The 21,858-nt window shown below is 40.7% G+C and overlaps 1 protein-coding gene across 8 annotated transcripts in view; it reads right to left on the reverse strand.

The window, feature by feature from the left end:
* The window catches only part of ABCB7 (ATP binding cassette subfamily B member 7), a 99,771-nt gene extending 78,372 nt beyond the window's left edge, over nt 1-21,399 (reverse strand). For 3 of the 8 annotated variants that reach the window (XR_010590278.1, XR_010590277.1, XM_042851043.2), the window contains exons 1-2: nt 21,194-21,364; nt 1,311-1,388 (exon numbers count right to left, since the gene is read on the reverse strand). Coding sequence is in view for 3 of the 8 variants with exons in the window: in XM_042851041.2 (XP_042706975.1) it covers nt 1,311-1,388; nt 21,194-21,355 (240 nt within the window). In the remaining 5 variants the exon portion in view is untranslated. Of the gene's footprint in view, nt 1-1,310; nt 1,389-1,610; nt 1,915-21,193 lie in introns of those variants that run through there. The other 5 variants (XR_006174628.2, XR_006174629.2, XM_042851041.2 and 2 more) reach the window with 4 other exon arrangements.
* Between the last annotated feature and the right edge of the window lie 459 nt (nt 21,400-21,858).

Below are 21,858 nucleotides of genomic sequence, written 5' to 3' on the forward strand. Positions count from 1 at the left end.
TGCTGAAAACAATGGAGGTAGAGCGTCTTAAAAAAAAAAAAAAAAAAGTAGCAAGAATCTTTTACAATGGAAAAAGTTAGGCAACCTAAATATAAGGGGAAGCTACCAAGCAATATTATGGAATCTCATATATAATGTATATGAGAGGTAGCATGATCTAATATATTAGAATTCAGAAGTCTCTGACTCACAATTCCATTTCTGTCACTCACTTTTATAAACTCAAAGGGTAAAATTAAAAAAAAAAAAAAAACACCACCTAAGTGAAGTGCTTTTAAATCCCATTGAACAGCACTGGGTTTTAGGCTCCTAAACCACTTAGGTGCATTTGAAATGATAACCAAAAATAATTAAAGAGTATTTAAAGAAGAGACATATTGTGGGATATAAGGGTACGTTCAGACTACCCGCCGCATCGGCGGGTAGTGATCGATATATCGCGTCTCGTCTAGACGCGATATATCGATCCCCGAATATGCTCCCGTCGACTCCGGAACTCCACCAGGGCAGGCGGCGGTAGCGGAGTTAACGGGGGAGCCGCGGCCATCAATCCCGCACCGTGAGGACTGGAAGTAAGTCGAAATAAGATACGTCGACTTCAGCTACGCTATTCCTGTAGCTGAAGTTGTGTATCTTACATCGACACCCCTTCCTCCCTCCCCAGTGTAGACCAGGCCTAACTGTAACATTAAGAGGTGAGAATTTAGATGAATTTCCTGGTCTTACTACATCCTACAATTTTACATATTTCTCTGTGTCATTATTAGCAGACGAAGACTAAAAACAAAAAAACATTTCCCTTATGTTTACATTAGTGACACAGAAAGCAACCCTCACACAGATGAAAACCTGTCATACTGCTCTCCCCCAGAGGTGCCAATAAATTTTTAAAGTTTCTTTATGCTCCACAAGCTAAGCATATTTTTGGGGTAATAAAGCTTTACATATTTGAGAAAACTCAGATTTCCATACATTGTCAGACATAAAACCGCAGGATAAATTTGAATGTCAACAAGCTACAAGTACATTTCTAAAAGCTTTCTGAAAACATTACTATGTTGGCACTGATTTTTAGAGATTTAGAAAGACATTTCAAAGGGGGAAGACTATCAAGATTTCAGCAGAGATTCTCTCTCCATTTCCAGAGGCAGAAACATAATTTGCCATTTATCTAGTAGTACTTAGAAATCATAAAAAGGTGAAATCATATAAAGGATGTAAAATACGCAGCATAAATTGGAAGATGCTCAAGGGATAGGATTTTTTTCCCCCCTGAGAGAGTAGAAGGAGGAAAGACTGCTTAATCCTACCTTTGCAGCATCTAATAATTGTCTTGAATAGCCACTCCCCAAACTCTGCCATGTAGCTTGTCTGAATGTCTGGGGAATCTGCAGGAAAGAAGAAAAAAAGAGAGGATTGAGTAATTAAGAGTGTATACTTCATGTTTAGAGAATATTTCACCTAGTTCATGTAAACATGCATAACATGAGAACTAAACAAAGACAGTGGTTGACAAGTGACCAAAGAAAAAATAAGATGAAAACAACTGGTGGGGAGCAGGTGCAAAATAAATTGCTTTCAACTATTAAAAATGCAAAATGTCAACAAACCTTTCCTCCATCTCCACCCACGCTCTCACTAGGCTTCCGATCCTTTGTTCCTTGAAAGCCCTTAAGTCCTTCTTCTCTTCTCATTCTGTTTTGTTCTCAGATGGCCTTTGCATTCTTTTCAAATATCCCCTTTTGTTCTGTTTTCCATTATGTTTTATTCTTATCCTTGTTGCCCTCCTTGTTTTCATTCCCTCTTACCTCATATACTACGCTTGTACGTTGGACCAAAAGGCTAGCAAAAGCTACAACTTTGCCTGGGAACGGCTGCCACTGCTATGAAGCTGAACATGACTGGGTTGCAATTCTTTTCAGATGGGATATAAAATACACCATATTTATTCACAAATATGGGAATCTGCATAGGCATAACATAGGTTACTAGCAGATGCTGTTACATGGAACGCTGTATTCTAAGTGCTGTAGGACACAGATCTTGTCTGCCTACCCTTCTGAAGTTCCTAGAACCCTTTGGATGCTACAGAAACAGTAACTAATAGTCTTAAACCTGGATGGCTGTTTTCATTACACTCTTCCTTTCAATAAGAATGGTGAGCAATGTCCTCCCAGGCAACAGCAGACAGGGGGCACTCAGTGTGCTTCCATAACATAACTGGTCTATTTCAGCCAGGAAATACGTTCTCTACCCCAGTGATTGTTTCTGAAATCAGTCCTGATACTCCTAAAGCACCTGGCTAGTATTCCACCATAAACCAGTCTCCTACAGCTCTGTTGCGATACTAGCTGCACAGCATGCACAATATAAATCAATACTGTACAGCAGAATAGCAAAAGAGCAGTCATTGGCTCAAGGCAAAGAACAAACGTCAAGAAAATGAACTCTTAAGAAAAACATTTTTAACCTTAACAAATAGCAGCATGGCCTTCTGTATATTTTCTACACATTGCCTTAAACCTTCTTTTTGCACTTGTCCTAAGTCACATAGTACATTACAAATTGCTGAAGAAATACAACCAAGTGAAGCTAATTTCTTCACCACATAATACTTGCCCGTTTTAACACATCTTATTGTATTATATCCTGCTGTAACAGGGTGGCTACCCCGCTCCTAAAATAGAAGGGGTTAAAAGTAGCCCTGGAGAGGGTTGTGCCTGGGGATGGCTGATTGGGGAAGCAGCTGCAGCTGGGCCACGCCCCAATCAGGCCACAGCTGGCCCTTATAAAAAGGCCAGTGAGCCAGGAGCTGGCACAGTCTCCCTCTAGCTGAGGAGGGAGATGGACCTACCTGCCTGAGTCCTAAAGGGTACTGGAGTGAAGCAGGGCTGGGGAAAGGCCAGAGGAGCAGGGGAGCTCCAGGCTGGCAACTCCCCAGGCTGTAGGGCCTGGTTCTAGGCCCACAGAGGTACTGGGAGGTAGAGGAAGGCAGTAGGTCCGAATCCCCTTGCCTATAATGAGTGGCTTTTACACTGCAGTCTGCCCCAGGGAGTGGGGGCTTGATGATGACTGGCAGTAGCCCACGACTGAGGCAAGGTGGGGATAGAGGGTTGGGGGTTCCCCTGGGTGGGGGAGACCCTGAGACTGTGGGGGTATTGCCGGGGGCAGCACCCCAAAGATAAAAGGGCACCGGAGTCCGGGAGGGACACAGGGCTGGAAACAAGCGGGACACCAGCGTGCAGAGGGCGCTCCGAGGGCTGGAGAGCTAATTCCCTGAGAGGACCAGCAGGAGGCACCGCACACCGCATCACCTGCATATAGGATGGGATGAAGTATTTTTGGAATTAAACATTTTATTAATTACTTTTAAAGATGTATCACACACTTATGGCACTTAATGTAGAAAATGGCTTTCTAGTTATGCATGCCATTCATATACGCCAATGTGATCCATTCCAGCACCACACCTCAGCAGAGAAAAGTAAAACATGGTTTTCTTTAAATCTCTATGAGAAGATCCTGTTTGCAACCCAAGAGTTTACTGGAACATGGGGTTGATACACCAAGGAGTTTGTCTCAGATTTATGCTGTAGTGCTTATGAAAAGTGTCAGCATGACATCCATGTTTCTAGCATTAGAGTCTTGACCAAAGGACACGAAGACATGCTGATCTTTAAGCATAACAGTTTTTGCAAACAAACAATTGTCCAACTATTGCTTAGCATGATGGGTGGGCAAGGCACTCACTATATAAGAGAATAAGAAATGAGATAAAGGGTCAAAATAAGATAAAAGGTAAAAATGTAAAATTTTCAAAAACATGCAAGTCGTAATGACTTTCAATAGAACTTAGGGTAAACTTTGCAAAAGTGCTTCAATGACTTAGAAGCCTACGTTCCTGCCCAGAACAGCTTTCAGTCTTAACAGTCAATTTTTCAAGGCATTCCCTGCAGAATCCACCCCACTCTCCAGCCAATCTTTATAAAGCAGTACACAGAGACAAGCTAATAAATCTGACGTGCCAGTGGTCTAATGTGGTACTGGAAATCCTAAGCACCCAGTCATACAGGTCAACATTTTCAAAAATGAATGCCTAAAGTTAGGCTCCTAAATAAGTGGTCTGATTTTCAGAAGTGCTAAGCCCCATGCAGCTGCCACTGACATCAACATTCACAAAGAGAATTTTTCATTTTATGTTTCAAATAGGAAGCAAGATCACAGAAGTTGGCAGGGGTAGCCCCCAGCGCAGTAATAGTATCTGTAACTAGTTTTAACTCTCGTTTTAAACTGATGAGATTGCAAGTTGACATGGTCTCTTTAAATAAGCATATAACAAGCCAAATCATGTCAAATACTCAAACCTGTGGTTGCCTATACAACTGTGTTTGAAATCCATGCTCTGACACACACACACAAAAACCTGTCCACGGTGGTCATGGAAACAGCACTAGAAATTTGTTACCAACAACTTTGTTTAATCATGGTCATAAATAGCATAAGTCTGATCCCATTGGGAACAAAGCCTTCGGAAGGTCCCATCTCAGGTGCAACACTGTAATGTCCTCATATGATTAAGAGACTGTTTGGTCTTGCCAATGAAGATGGATCTTATCACCGTAGATGTGTTTTTACTGTGCAACTGAAATGTGTTACTGCTACAGCAGCAGGAGAAAAAACTCAAATCTTGGCAGACATTTGATATTTCTTTAGATTTATAATAAACTCTTTACAGAGACAGCCATCCTCCACAGAGAACTCCCTCCAAGTAGCTACCTTCTGTTTATATCGACAAGAGCTCAAGCACTTCCACAGACCAACTGAGGAAGCATGGCATGGGAACAGAAACAATTTCAATGGTAACCAGGTGTTAAACCATTTAGGGCTCTATAAATTGATGTCAACAGAAGCAAGAGCAGACCCTCCCTATTGCTCTGATGTGGTGTGATCTCCATCTCATAAACAGGCCATGCATGGCATTCTGTACTAGCTTTGGCTTCCAAGTGGTCTCTGTGCATAACCACATATAGAGACATTACAGCAATCTAATCTAACTGTGGCAGAAGCTGGAATAAGAGTACAGATACCTAAAAAAAAAAAAAAGCATTTGTGGCAACAGCCACTACCTGGGCATCCAGCAGCAGACCAAGATGTACCACCCCTAATTTGCACATTTATGCTACAAATGGCAGCCGAACTCTCTAATTCAGGTGCAGTGATTAAGTTAGGACAGCACTCATGACTGCTTCCCCAAATCTGTTAACACTGCCTTCTTGTTTGGATTAAACCAACGTTTCTCAAATGTGGCCACCGTGGCTGCATGTAGCCACCAGGGGCTTTTCGTGTGTCCACGACACCCTCCTGGGCTGTGATTGGGGAAGGGGGGGCGGCGTGCACAAAGCAGCGGCCCCTTCCCCTCCCTCCTTGTTGCTCCTGGATGCGCCACCCTGCCACCGCCTCTGGAGAGAGGTGGGGCACAACGCTGCAGGAGCAAAGTGAGTTCTTGACCCACCTTGGGGAAGGGGCGGGTTGGGCGGCAGGCTCCAGCAGCAGGACTTCAAGAACCTGACCATGCAGCCCCAGGCTCCGACCGCAGGGCAGCAGGTATTGACCCCCCGCCTCTGGCCATGCAGCCCTGGCCTCCAGCTGTGGGGCTTCAGCCTCCAGACCCTGGTTCCAGCTTCATGGCAGCAGGCACTGGGTCCCGGCTCCAGTCCCGGGCACTGGCCACAGGCGCCGACCCCTAGCCCACGTCGCACGGCAGTGGGCTCCAAGCTACCCTTGGGGCTGAGGAACAATTGCCCACTATGGGGTTGTCTCAAATACTTAAGACTGCAACCTCTCAAAAGCAATGCTATAATCTCCTGTTTAGGTCTGCAAGAAGCATGTAAATTAACATTCAGAGTGATCAAGCATATGAACACTAAATATTAAATCCAGAATGTTTTTGCTCATAGTGTGTTCATGGGAGTAGAGGGTTGTGGAGCTATAATAACCTATGGGGGGAAAAAATTCACAGCCACCATTCTGAGAAAGAGCTAGATTGTTTATATAGTGCAGTAAATGTGCATGATATTTTGTAGACAAAATCAATCTCATTTCTATTCCCAAAAATAATTACATTAAATTACATTTAAATTAATGATTTTCTTTCTCTTACACAAATTTTACAAACTCAATTGTGGAGTATATGTAAAGAAGTGTTTATTTACAAGCTTTTATTGCAGCTCTCCTAGATTACATTTCCTTAATACAGGAGTTTCTAACCTATTTTCGTTGAAATAACTAATGTGAGGGCTGCTGTCCTGTCTCAGGACAGATCCCACCTTCCCTCAGCCCCTATGTATAAACTGACCCATGGCCAGATGTATTAGAGGCTGCCAAGGAAACAGGAAGAAAACATTTTTTTTGTTTTTTGTTTTAAACAAACCACCTGTTGCTTTATCTACTGCTGCAGAAACACATATGCGGGGGGGGGGGGGGGGGGGGGGGGGGGGGGAAGAGGTGGCTCTAGGATTATACCGCTTTCTTTTGCCTCCCAGCCCTGCTCTTCTTTTCTACTCACTCTCTGTAGAGTGGGAAAAACTGCCCTCTTATAATGATAATTTAAACTTACATAGCACCTTTCAATTAAACATTACTTAAATAAGCCATACAACACCTCTGCAATTAGGGAAAGATCCCAATGTACAGATAAAGGAATGGAAGCACAGAGCTCACAGGATTTGTCTTAGGTCATACAGAAATATCTGTGAGGGAGCTGGGAATCCCAGTTCTCTTGAGTCCCAATCCTATGTCTTACGGATAGACTATCTTTCCCCTCAAGCTTCTCTTTGAAAAATTCGGTATCAGCATGGAGGCCAAAGATTAAACTAGCATGGGCAGCCCGCCCAGCAGTCAGGAATAGACAGTGTTGAGGCAACCTAGGGAGGTAGGACATAAGTTTGTATTGCTGCTTTCCATGCTGTATCTGCTCCCCGGATAGCAGACTTCAGTCTCCAGTGCTTTCAGTCTACCATGACTTCCTATCAACAGAAGTATATCACAAAGAAAAAATGTCTGTGCCTTTTTATGGTCCTGTACGATATACAAAGATGGCCCTTTGTTTTTGAATATGTCTGCTTGTTTTTTACTTCACAAATTGCACAGGCTACCTTAATTCTGGCATTTCCTAACTTCTGAATGTTCGACTTTGAAATATTAATATACTTTTAGTGCCATTTTTTGGATACAATACTACACAGTTTCAGTGATGAAACATAGGTTTAGTATTGATTGTACTTGAAAACTATCTATTCCTACAGCGTCATGACTGTTAAATGTTATAAATATCTTGTTTAACACATCAGAGCATTGAATGCAAAGAACAATCAAGATTACCAAGAAGCATTTGTTCAAGGTCAAATCTAATGTTTACAAACTTTTCTGCTGAGTTTCCAACAAACTATTCCAGACAGCATTATGCTATGCTGCCACTTTTGACCAATGGTTACCTGCATAACTAAGATATGTTAGGAATGAATCCAAATACTGAGGAAGTATATGAGAATCTTACCACTGGCTTTCCTGGGGAGTTATACTGGGTCCTTAAAAGCAAGAGAGGAAAAAAATGTAATAGGAGGGAGGAAGCAAGGAAAGAGTGTATATGAACAAATGGGAGGAAGAATGTGAATGAGAAGGAAAGCGATAGAGTGAAAGGAAAGAGTTAAAAGAAGCATCTGAGTGAATGAGAGAGTGTAAATGCCAACTGTAACAGTGAATGAGAAGATATGTGGGAGTAAACAAGAGTGGCAAATGCACTGAGAAAAGAAAAAGAGTGAATGATAATTGTTGGACTGAATTTAGATGAGAGGGAAAGAGGAGAGTGGGAATGGAAGACAGTGCATGAGAGTTTGGGAATGGGGAGAAGTCAACTGATCAGACTGGGCTTTTCAGTATATTAAGCTTAGGCAGGCAGTCACTCTGTACGCAGAAAAATAAAACTCAAGAGAACATTGGTTAAAATTAGTAATTTTGCATGAGAATAACTTCACTTCCTCATATGATGAAATTTTATTATTTAGCAATAATTACAAGAATTAACTAGCAACCTCCCTTGTGAATTTATCAATGTGATCCCTTCGGAAAGGCTCTTCTAAAAAGACATGCACAAATGTTGATGAAGAACACCAGAACCCACTAATGGCTTAAAAATACATGGATTTCTGTATTAGGAAACTCATGAGATTGTTTTTAAATTGACTGATTCTTAAAAATGGCAAAAGTTGTTTCACCATTGTAGAAGGGGCCATCAAAAATAACCTTTTAAAAATTAAAGCTATATGCATTTTACCAAAATATCTTCAGCTAAGTAGTTTACATTACAACAGAAAGATGACAAATTTTCCTTATTTTGCTGTTTATACTGACTTAAATGAGAGCTGCAGCTCGTTCGGACCTCTGAAAAAGACTTCTCAAGCTGGACATCGAAAATCTGAGACCAGTTCTGAAAAATGTAGTTGCATGTCTCTTCGTTTCATCTGTAGTTTTTAGAGAAGGCTTATGCTGGCTGATGCTGTATATTTAAGAGAGAAGGTGGGTGAGGTAATATTTTTTTATCGGACCAACTTCTGCTGGTGGAAGAGACAAGCTTTTGAGCTTCACAGAGCTCTTCTTCAGATCTAGAAAATGTAACCAGCGTGTCACAGCTAAACAGGTGGAACAGGTTGTTAAGCATAAGGGGTTAACACACATTACCGAGGAATATCAAGACTCACAAACCATCTCAAACCACTCACCACATAAAGGGCCAGTTTCCTCCAGGACACAACCGACTTCCTCCAGAAACTCCACAATATTAATTTTCCTCAGAACACATTCCTTCCCACCATGTATGTCCCTTTCCTATACACCAATATCCTCACTGTGATGGCATCACAGCCTGCCTAAAGACAATGGACAATACTCAGATATGCACCTCAAAGACGTCACCAAACTAATCCATTTCATTCTCACCCACACTACTTTACATTTAACACCACACAGTTTGTCCAAACCACGGGAACAGTCCCGGGTACTGAGATGGTTTCTCAATATGCCAACCTCTTCATGGGACATGAAGCAAGAATTTCTGGGAAAATGCACCATAAAACCTGTGATATACATTGATGACACTTTCATTCTCTGGACAGATGACCGAACTCCCTCACACATTTCCACCACAACTTCAACAGCCACCATTTGGTTTCTTTGGTGAGACAGGTCTACTGGGAAATGGCCTGAGGCCATCAAAAATCACTTCACAGTCCATTAAACCATCCGCAGGTGATAATCCAAGTGTGTTCTGCTGCACAGGACTGATCCTGGGCAACGTGCAGGCAATTCTCCCTTACTCCAAAAACCTTGTCTCTGAGTACATAAAGAGAAAGGAATATTTTCCCCCTGGTTATGCAAGTGTGGGTGGGTCATCAGTCATGTTTCAATTACTCTAATTCTGGGTGGTCAGGGAAGGTGCATGATACTTGCATCTTTAAGAATACAGGTCTTTTTGAAAAGATGCGAGCACAGATTAGCATATTCACATTGGTGAGGCTAAAATACAAACTGTGTTTCTCAGATGCCCAGCCCCGCCTTTGCTTCCCTGACTCATGAAACCATACACCTGGCACCAAGATAAGAACAAGGAAAGATTTAATTACCACCTAAGTATATGCAAGATCATAGTGGAGCATGTGTTCGGCAGATTAAAGGGTCAATGTCTTATGAATAGCCTGGATCTCAGAGAGCCAAATGTTCTTGTTACTGCTGCATGTCGTGTTTTACATAAATTTGCAAGGCTATGGGGGAAAATGGTATTGGGGGGGGGACACACGACTGATTTTGAGGAACCTGACACGGGCAATTAGCTTCATCAGCAGGTCAGTTTTGTCAGTAGGTCTTAAAACTGGGTGTGGACACATGCAAGGCTGTGCCAACAGAAGACAAGTTTTACCAGTAAACTTTGTAGTGTAGACGAGGTCTCAGAACAGGTGACAAAAGCAAACAAATTTAATTGAAATAGCACCTTCAGCCATTAATCTTTGTTGTGACTGCTTATTAGAAACCAAGAGCTATAGAAAGCAAGTTTAAAAAAAACACTCTTGTATGAATGAAAAAAATGTAGATCTTATCACATATTCCACATTGTACCTGGAACAGCAAGATAAGAAGAAAAATTGAGGAAAATTGAAGTTAGCCTATTTCTGCTTTTTGCAGTTCTACTTTCCAGTAACGTACGTTGTCTTACTTTTACTGTTGACAACGTGGACTTTGAAGGGAACCCCTAAGAATACTACTTGACTCATCCAGATTAACCATATAACAATTTGCCTGAGTCGCAGGACTGCTGCTCTTTCTGATCATATTCTTCTTTATTCCCTTTATGTTTCTTCTAGACTGAATAATCTTTTTTATTATAGGCTTTGTTTCAGATGCAGGTAAACTGCTTTGGGAATGGTCCTAAACTCCCTAAAGACTGCATTTCCATTTACTTGGGTCATTTTTCAAGCTCACTACATAGGCCAACATTTTGGTCTTTAGTAATATCCAGCAGATGTCATAAGTCAAACAGGAGCTCTGACAGGAAGCACTTGGAAGGGTGAAATGGAGAAGTTATATTTGTGGAAACAAAATTAATCTCAATGTTAAGGTTTGGAGTCTGGACACAGTTCCACACTATGCTGTACATATGTACTATGTCTGTTTTCCCCTTAGAATCCATTCCTCTCTCCAGGATGCAAAAGTTAACATCTTTTTGCACTCTGTTTTGAAGCAACAAGCCTCTGAACAGCTACTGAACTAGGTAGGTGAGAGACTGGAGACATGAATCACTATTATTTGTATTCGTGTATCACCCAAATGTCTCAATTAAAATAGATCCCCATTGGGCTAGACAATGCACAACATAGATACAAATACTGCTCCACCCTAAAGAACTTACAACTAAAGAAAGAAAAAAAATTCAAGTTGAGGGAAATGGAATACAACATGAATGCAAAATAATGAGGGTGGTGATGGGCAAACATTTTAATAATGTGGAACTAATGATAAGTTATTAAGGTTTAAACCTTGCTTTATTATTTTTAGCCTTGCCTTTTCCCCATATATTTAAACCTAGCCTTTTTCTATTTTTAAAGTAACGTGAGTGGGGAGAGACAGTTCTTGCAGAAGTTGCTAAAACATGCATTAATGTCTTTACTTTCAAGGTTCTTCAAGGCCTACACCCACCCTACCTATCATCTCTCATTCAGTATAAAGAGTTTGACTCCTGCCTGATGCCAGCCTCCATTGCTCACTTGTTATACAGTATTTTAAAACAAGCACTTTTGTGCTTATCTCCTATGCTGCCCCTCACGCTTAGGGGGAGTTCCCTGTAAACATCCTGAAAGCCATTTCAAATCCCTCCTTAAAACTCACTTTTTCTGTGAGTTCTACAAAAACTTGACAACAGATAATGTGCTGAGACCATAAGAATGGCCCAACTGGGTCAGACCATAGGACCATCTAGCTCAGTATTCTGTCTTCTAACAGTGGCCAGTGCCAGGTGCCCAAGAGGAAATGAACAGAATAGTAATCCTCAACCGATCCTGCCCCTATCACCCATTTCCAGCTTCTGGCACACAGATATGTACTACCTGTGGTGATGGACAATATTGTCTCATTGCTTCTTTACGCTCCCCCATCTGTCTGGGACCATCTCTCGTCTTATACTTAGATTATAAACTCTTTGGGTGAATGCCCATCTTTTGTTCTGTGTTTCTACAGCATCTAGACCATGAGGTCCTGGTCCGTAACTACAGATCCTTGGCATTACAATAACAAATTATTATTAAAAAAAAAGTTGGACAAATAAACAAAATAGTGCTTTAGATTAATTATTCCTTCCTTTACTAGTTCTTCAAGCGTCACACCGATTGCCTAAACTCAATCTCACTCAACAATACAAGGGTCAGAATAATAATAGTTTTGGGGTTTTTTTGAACAGTTGTGGACTGCTTACAAACTGTAAGGTAATGACAGAAATGAAAGTCTGATGAGGTTACTCTATGCAATACATCCAGGGGTTCTCAAACTGGGGGTCGGGACCCTCCCAGGGGGTCACGAGGTTATTACAGGGGTGGGGTGGGGTTGCGAGCTGTCGGCCTCCACACCTAACCCTGCTTTGCCTCCTGCATTTATAATGGTGTTAAATATATTTAAAAGTATTTTTAATTTATTTGGGGGGGGGGGGCGCACTCAGATGCTTGCTATGTGAAAGGGGTCACCAGTACAAAAGTTTGAGAACCACTGACATAGATGGCAGTTTTTTATCACTTGGTAATCTGGAGGCTTTTGCAAGATATCATGCCACATCACACTCATTTCATTAACTAAAAATGTATGCCTACTTCACTACAAAGCAAAAAGCCTAATACTACATTCCCACTTATGCATCACTCTTTGAAATCATCTTCCTGTTAAAAATCTTCTAAAGATGTAACTTTTCAAGATCATTCAAAATAGACCAACAATGAATGTTTCAAGTTGATGAATTCATTTTATTTTTTGTTTTAAATCCATTGTGCATAAATATTGCACAGGTTTTAGAATAGTGCTGCAGTACCTCATTACAAAAGGACAGGATATGGACCAAGTTTCTGCCTTACCTCTGAATTTCTTGTCTTGCACAAGTTTAAAAACAAGACCCCTATCATCATCTGAACATAGTCTTTTGTCATTTAATTTATTTCTGTCCAGCCATTTTATCGATCTAAGCAAATAATAAGAACTTTATTCTGGTCTGTGATAGAATTATGTCTGTCACAGGCATTTAATCAGAACCAATGGTAATGAAAAGCTAGTCAAATAATGTACTTCTGCAATAAATATAGGTTTAAGATTATTATCAAACTGAAATAATAGCTACTCAAGAGTTTTTCAAGGATCGTTCATTCATTTTAACATTTAGATGCAGTAACATTTGAGATGTGTTTAAAATACTCTTACTTTACAATTCTGCTTTGCATTTCTACAGTTTTGATTGGCTCATAAATGGAAACAGACTACCAATAATTTTATTTGGGAACCAAAAAAAAAGAGAGAAAAGAAAAGTTACTTTGCAACATCTACTGGAATGTATTACCAAAGATATCCATAGCTGAGAGCAGGAATTTTGACTTGTATATTAGTAATATAACTGGTACCTCTATATGAGTAAATGATTGTCTCAGTTGTCTTTGGACAACATAAACACAAGAATACAGCAAAGCATTTTCTGCACCACTCTGGCATTTCAGCAGCAGGGGGAGGGGTGCTTCCCTGTTACAGTTCATTGTTTCAATGGAACTGAACTTTCATTTAGGACTTTGCCACAAAATTCTAATGGAAGGGAATAAGAATTGTCTGGACTTCAAAGGTGACTTGATGTTTAGATTTCACCTTCTACATTATGCCTATGCAACTTATAGAATGATGTACTTTTTAAAGATATAAATAAATAAGTGTGGGAGAGAGAATTACTGAACAAATGTCAGGAAATAGAGATAAGAATGGAAAATGTCAAGATGCAAAAAAACAGCAATAGAAGTAGATAAAATAGAGTATGCTGCTGACCAAATTAGAAAAAAGCCAGTAAAAATTATTTGCTTTCTGAAAATACTTTTAAAAATACCCAAGGTAAAGTACATGTCCAAAATATATGTATTCTAGCACTTAAGAAGCACATAGAAGTTAACTATGCAGCAGATTATCATCAACACAGATCTCTTAATCCCATGTTTAAAAGGGGAAGTTTATTTCAAAATCAGACAGGCACTTAACGGGTATCAAACAATGAAGCCTTTCCTCACTGTTACTGCTTGGCAATGCTGTTGACTTCCTGATGAGAAAAAGTGTAGCTGGATACAACATAGGCATCACAAGGCTCAACAATACATTAGAAGATCTAGATGTTGCTAATGACATAAGTCTTCTCAGTGACAGCTCAACCAACATGCAAGTAAAGACCTAAAGACTGTCCAGCGTTGTCAAAAAGGCCGGGCTAATAATCAGTTATGAAGAAAAAAATTCAACGAGAACTCCAGCAACTCGCAATTCTAATATCACTTTGGAAGGCAAAGGAATACAGGAAGTGAATCAACTAGCATACCTTGACAGTAACGTTCAAGCCACAGGGATGTCCAGAAAGAAATAGTATCATGAATTGGCAAAGCAGCAGCGGCATACACTACCTTAAACAAGATTTGGTCATCAAAAATCTACAGTTAAAAGATGAAATTCTGAATCTTCCACTCAAATGTTATTTCCGTCTGAACACATGGATATGAAAGCTGGAAATCCAAAAAATACAGATATCCAAATGTCTTTGAAAGCAAATGCCTTAGAAAAATACTAGGTATTAAATGGAATGAATAACAAATGCCGAGATTCGTCAAAGTGCAACAGCCCATTATCTCTAAAAGTATCTAGAAAAGATGGTAACAGTTGGGACATATGTTAATAATGAAGCCAGAGCTCATGCCACAGTAGGAGTACCACTGGGCAGGTGAAGAAGGAATGATAGAGGATCGTTCATGCCATAAGTGATATGTAATAGCATGAGAAGGATTCAGACTTACCCGGAAGTTAACAGACTTCAGGTACTCAGCTCAATCTCAACCTATACACTAAATTTGGAACTACTATTTAATAATCTGCAGGATACACTATACCTATATATGTTTATTTAATCAGTTTTAACATACATTTATTCAGATAACTTATTTTTACATATTTATTATGTTAGAAAATGGTGAGTGATACTTATTTATTAGAGTATTAATTTTTTACTTGTGATTTCTGTCAAGCTGCATTTGGATGGAAATTGGAATTAAATTAAAAATGCACAAAATCATAATTTTATTTAGTTAGTTAAATAAAGCTAGATTAAATGTACTGGATACATGAGAAAAAATAAGTTTATCAAAACATGTTCTGCATTTAAAACTAATTGATTTATCAAATCAGGAAGTATTATCAGAAGTTGAATTTATTGTTTCTGGTTGCCATGTCCTTCAAGACTTTAGAACTAGAACTCATACTTGTTTTTATTTACAGATTGAAAGAGGAAAAGAAGCTTTCCCAATCAGTTTCTCAACTTTGAATGAACTAGTCCTTTTACTAAACTGACTGAATAAACTGAAAAAGAATAAAATATTTTCTGCACCCACTAGAAAGGTGACAGCTGTCAAAAGCTGGTTTAGCACTTCAAACTCTGGTCCCAGGGGCTTAGCCAGTGACTTCCATGAGTTCAGTGGTTTGAGTTTCTTTTAAAACTTCGGCAGCAAACATATATTGCTTGATTTTTTTTTTAATTTAACTTTAATTATTTTAGTGGATCATAGCAAGCTTAGGCCTTAGCATAGGCCACCATAAAAATAAACCTATTTAAAATTGAAATTAACAAGAACTTATTTCAACAATTCTACAGTTAAATTTTTTCAGACTTTTTGCTTCATTAAAAATGTTGATATTTTGATCTTTCATTTCAATTCAGGGCAGAACACAATTGTTGAAATATCAGAATTTCCTCTGAGGCAGAAATTCTGATTTGCTAAACAAGATTGTCCCTTAACCCAGTTAAAAACTATTCCAATTTGTAGACTAAATCTTAACTGTGTTTCATAAGCAGAGTTACGCTAGCATCTGACTGGAATTACTGTATTACAGAGTGGTGCTTGTAAAAGAAAACTAGCTACCACAGGGCTTCCTGGCCCTTTTAGCAGAAACTCTTAACGGTTGCCTTTTTTCCTTTTTATAGTTACTCTGGCTGCTACTGAATTTAATCTTTAACACTGAAGGGCAAAATTCTGATTTTAATAGCGTTAACAACAGGGAATTAGACTGTAAATAGGTTTTCAGCCAGTCTACATTACAGCAGCTTTTATGATGATTTGCTTTAAAAAAATTAAAACTAGATCTGCTATGATTGGCGTTATAATATTTTATAAATAGCAATAATAAATTTGTAAAAATTATAATATTCTATGGAAAATACACCATGAACTATACTAAAAAAAGTCATGTGATGGCAAGAAAGAAGAGAGGTGTAAAACAGTATTTGGCAAGATTTCAACATTATTTTAATAAATAATACCTAGTCCTGCCATGAGTGCAGGGGACTGGACTAGATAGCCTCTCAAGGTCCCTTCCAGTCCTATGATTAAGTGAAAAAATCAAAGTAAATATTAACTCAATCATCCTGTTTTAACAGCTGGTCAAATACTATTCTATCAAATTATACATTCAGTAAGTATTTTTCTACTATTCAACAAGCTCAACACATTTTTAAAATGTATTAAACAAAGATGGTAGTTATAATTAAATACAACAGCAGACATTATAATATAGTAAAAGCTGTGTTACCAACCAAAACACTCTAAAAACCAGCATTTCTAATCTTCATAGAAAGTCCAGTTTATAGCCTGATAGGCACCGGGCCAGCAGGCTCTCTACCTGGCGCTGCGTGGCTCCCCGGAAGTGGCAACATGTCCCTGCTGCTCCTAGGCGGAGGAATGACATGATGGGTTCGGAGTGTGGAAGGGGGAGCAGGGCTGGGTGCTGGGGCATGGGACACAGGTTCTGGGAGGGAATTTAGGTGCGGGGAGCTGGGGGCAGGTGGTTGGGACTTGGGAGGGGTTTCAGGATGCCAGGTGGTGCTCACCTTGGGCAGCTCCTCACAAGCGGCAACCTGGCCCTGCTGCTCCCAGGCGGAGGCACAGCTAGGCAGCTCTGTGCACTGCCTCCACATGCAGACGCCACCCCCGCAGCTCCCATTGGCTGTGGTTCCCAGCCAAAGAAAGCTGCAGAGCCAGCACTTGGGGCGGGGGCAGCGCACAGAGCCACACCTTGGCCTAGGAAAAGCAGAGACAGCTCGCCGCTTGCAGGGAACCACCCCAGGTGAGTGCCCCCCAGATCTGGCACCCTGAAACCCCTTCCTCATTGCAACCCCCTGCCCCGAGCCCCCTCTCGCACCCAAACTCCCTCCCAGAGCCCGCGTCCCATACCCCTCCCATGCCCCAACCCTGCACTGCCTGCCGCACCCAAACTCCCTCCCCCTTAGTTAACCGGAATTTTTCACTTACCAGCACCCCACATTTCCCCAACATGCTGGATAAATAAGCTTTTACTGTAGACTGTTTTACTCCTTTTTGAGTACGAGTGTGGTTTGGGTTGGTAACCTACTAGCCAGTGTGAAAGGATTTGATATTTTTTTAAATACAGACTCCTAGAACTGGTCACAACTAGTTACATTTTTTTTTTTTTTAAAAGTTCTTTTACTTTTTATACACTTGTGTTTAAAAGCCTGAGAGAGTTAGAATGTGAGTTCACAGTTTAGACAGGGACATAAGGAGAGAGGCCATCTCTGAGGTTATCAGGGCACAAATAATTTAAGGAATTATAGTAGGGCTGTCAAGGGATTTAAAAAATTTATCACAATTAATCGCTCAATTAAAAAAAATCATGATTAATCACACTGTTAAACAATAATAGAATACCATTTATTTAAATATTTTTGGTATTTTCTACATTTTCAAATATATTTATTTCAATTACAACCCAGAATACAAAGTATACAGTGCTCACTTTATATTTATCTTTGATTACAAGTATTTGCACTGTAAAAAAACAAAAGAAATAGTACTTTTCAATTCACCTAATACAAGTACTATAGTGCAATCTCTTTATCATGAAAGTTGAACTTACAAATGTAGAATTATGTACAAAAAAATGCATTCAAAAATAAAACAATGTAAAATTTTAGAGCCTGCAAGTCCACTCAGTCCTACTTCTTGTTCAGCCAATTGCTCAAACTAGTTTGTTTACATTTGCAGGAGATAATGCTGCCCGCCTCTTGTTTACATCACCTGAAAGGGAGAACAGACATTCGCATGGCACTGTTATAGCCGGCGTTGCAAGATGTTTACGTGCCAGATGCGCTAAAGTTTCGTATGTCCCTTCATGCTTCAATCACCATTCCAGGGGACATGTGTCCATGCTGATGACAGGTTCTGCTCGATAACGATACAAAGCAGCGTGGACCGACGCATGTTCATTTTCATTATCTGAGTCAGATGCAACCAGCAGAAGTTGATTTTCTTCTTTGGTGGTTCGGGTTTTGTAGTTTCCGTATCAGAGCGTTGCTCTTTTAAGACTTCTGAAAGCATGCTTCGTCCCTCTCAGATTTCGGAAGGAACGTCTGATTCTTAAACCTTGGGTTGAGTGCTGTCTTTAGAAATCTCACATTGGTAGCTTCTTTGCATTTTGTCAAATCTGCAGTGAACGTGTTCATAAAACTAACATGTGCCGGGTCATCATCCGAGACTGCTATAACAAGAAATATATGGCAGAATGCGGATAAAACAGAGCAGGGGACATACAATTCTCCCTGAAGGAGTTAAGTCACAAATTTAATTAACGCATTTTTTTTTAACAAGCATTATCAGCATGGAAGTGCATCCTCTGGAATGGTGGCCGAAGCATGAAGGGGCATACGAATGTTTAATTCTCAATTACTGAGGTTCATTGATATACTTTACTTTCCATAACCAAATCTCTGTATAACTTTTCATGACTGATGTACCCGAATATTCAGATTCTAATATCTAAACTGTATTGCTAAATCTATTCACCTAAATTTGGGTTATTGCTGATTATGCACTATATGTATCTTATGATTTTAAAAACAAACATTGTATTTGTGGATAATCTAAGCACTATACCCAGATGTACAGACACACTTTTCTCAACCTGTATAGTATATAATTTTAACATTAGCTTTAATAAATGTTTTATATCTGGCACATAAATACCTTGCAATGCCAGCTATAAAAGTGCAATGCAAATGCCTGTTCTCAGTTTCTGGTGACATTTTAAATAGGAAGAGGGCAGCATTATCTCCTGTAAATGTAAACAAACTTGTTTGTCTTAGCAATTGACTGAAAAAGAAGTAGGACTGAATGGACTTGTAGCCTCTGAAGTTTTACACTGTTTTCTTTTTGAGTGCAGTTATGGAACAAAAAAATAAATCTACATTTGTAAGTTGCACTTTCAGTACTTGTATGCAACGAATCGAAAAATACAATTTATTTTGTTTAGCATTTTTACAGTGCAAATAATCAAAAATAATATATACTTTGATTTCAATTACAATACAGAATACAACATATATGCAAATGTAGAAAACATCCAAAATATTTAATAATAAATTTCAATTAGTATTCTATTGTTTAACAGTGTGATTAAAAATAATCATAATTAATCAGTTTTTAATTGCGATTAATTTTTTGAGTTAATCACCATGGATTTGTGTCTCCAGAGATAACATGCTTGTTAACAGCAAAAATGTTTTTAAATAAATAAATACATAGAGGTGAGAAATAACAGACCTCAATCCTATTGTCCCTCTGCAAATTTGTGTACACAGAGTCAATCCCTTACCCCTCTCTAAAAGTGCAGTTTCAAATAGTTCAATGAATAGAAGATTGGTGGGGGGAAGAATAGATCTGGACAAGGAGAAGTCATCTGGAGATAAATGTGAAAAGGGAGAGACAAACAGTAGAAACAAAAGTGAAACTGTTTGAGCAGCATATTGCAGAATGCACTTGTAGAAATCCATGATTGAACCAAATCCACCCTGAACAAAACTTTGTTTTAAATATTTAAGTTATAAACACTTCACAATTAAAAAATCAGTTATTATTACTTCAGAAAGCTTCCAACTTTGTTTTAAAAACAGAACTAAAAGTGCATCAAAATTAACAGCCACAGATATAAATATAATAGAGAACACAGTATTTACATGGCTGTCAGAAGGCCCAAATCTGTTCAAGCCAGTGTAATTAGTACTAGGTCCTCAGTTACCCACTACGGAATAAGCAACAACTGTCTACTCAGGTCTCCCTACATTCACAAATAAAGAACATATCAGATATTAAACTGATAAGAACAGATATAAGTTAGAAAAAATTTTCACTTCAAGGTCCCAGAAACACAGACAAGGTTTTCACCTCGAGGCCAAAAGACCAAAAACATCAAAACACTTGATCACGGCCTTGGGTAGACCAAGAGACTACTTACACTTGATCTTAGCTCTAGCTCCAGCAAGTTCCCCACTTTGTCGACTTCACTTAAATTTTCTTCACCAGAATAACCGTATGAGGTACAATTATTGATTACATGATGGTCGGGGGTGGAGCATAGGGAAAACAAATCAACTCAGAAATGAGAAGCTGGGGATAGACAACAGGGGGTGGGTGGATCACTTGATGATTACCTGTTCTGTTCATTCCCTCTGGGGCACTTGGCATTAGCTACTGTCACAGGATATTGGGCTAGATCAGTGGTTCTGTGCGCCCCCCCGCCTTATAAATTAAAAACACTTTAAAATATATTTAATACCATTATAAATGCTGGAGGCAAAGCGGGGTTTGGGGTGGAGCCTAACAGTTTGTGACCCCCCATATAATAACCTCATGACCCCCTGAGGGGTCCCGACCCCCCGTTTGAGAAACCCTGGGCTAGATGGACCTCTGATCTGACCCACTATGGCCGTTCTTAGGCTTTGTACATTCATCCACTCACACATAAAATATGCGGCTACAAAAAAATTTCTGGCAAACTACAGGGCAATAGAATGAAGAGACCCAAGAAAAAAAAAAAAGCATTAAAAAAAAAAAACTGTTGAAAGCAGTAACAGAGCAAAGGAGGCTCAGAAGGAAAAGGACAAACTAAACCTTCCCACCAGCCGTGGTTTATCAGTAAAAAAAGGCAGAAACACGCAGGGCACCAAATTCCCCTAAAAACGCCCAACACCCCTATACAGAAACTCACTACCTGCTTGGCCCTAGCCTCCTCTGCCCCTGCTGCCCTCAGCCCTGCGTCCTTGCCCCGTCCCCTGCAATCCTGACCCCAGCGCCCCTTCCCCACAGGGGCGCCAAGCAGCAGTCCCATGCCGACGAGCGAGCCCCCTTGTTCCCCAGAGGCCGAGCCCCATCGGCCTTGCCCCTAGCATCCCCAGCCCCTTGCTCCCCACTGCCGACTATCCCCCACTCGAGCCTGCGTGAGCCCTGCCCGCCGCACAGACCCCTCTCCTCCCTTTGCCCGGCGCTCCCCCGGCTCCCGCCGTGTCCTCCCCGCCAGCGCCCGGTCCCCACCGCACCTGATAGATCCGCGGGGAGGGCTGGCTCCGCTTCAGCCCGCTGCCGGCTGTCCAGCCGTGGACGCAGGCCGCCGGCTGCCGGAGCAGGGAAGCTGCCAGCAGCCTGCGCCGATGGAAGGCGGCGAGAGCCGCCAGGCTCCGCGGAGCCCCCAACAACGCCATCTTGAAAGCAAGAGAGAAGACAGAGAGGATTGTGGGATACTGGCGGACTAGATCGGGGTGGGGGAGAAGGAGCGAGGGCGAGAGTTCGTATGCCCCCCTCACCTGACCTGGCCTGGTACCGGAAATGGAGCCTGCTCTAGAGTAGTGTTGGTGGGAACCAGGCCAAGGGTTTCAATCCATCTCTCCCACCTATGCTGAGAAACCCCTGTGCCTGCTGCAGAGCCACTGGTGATCCCACTAATAGTGTGCCAAGCCCCAATGGGAGACTGCCACAGGCAGTTCCTTGGCCCGGTCCACAAATCTCCATGGCAGCTGGACAGTGAGAGGTTACCCAGGCAGGGAGCCATCCTGGGCTCCTTAGGCGGGGATTGATGCAGTGTGGCTGCATGCTTTGTCCCAGATAGGGTGACTAGTCAGCAAATGTGAAAAATCGGGATGGGGGTGGTGGGTAATAGGAGCCTATATAAGAAAAAGACCCAAAAATCGGAACTGTCCCTATAAAA

Source organism: Chrysemys picta, chromosome 9, assembly GCF_011386835.1.
Source record: "Chrysemys picta bellii isolate R12L10 chromosome 9, ASM1138683v2, whole genome shotgun sequence".
Taxonomy (NCBI): Eukaryota; Metazoa; Chordata; order Testudines; family Emydidae; genus Chrysemys; species Chrysemys picta.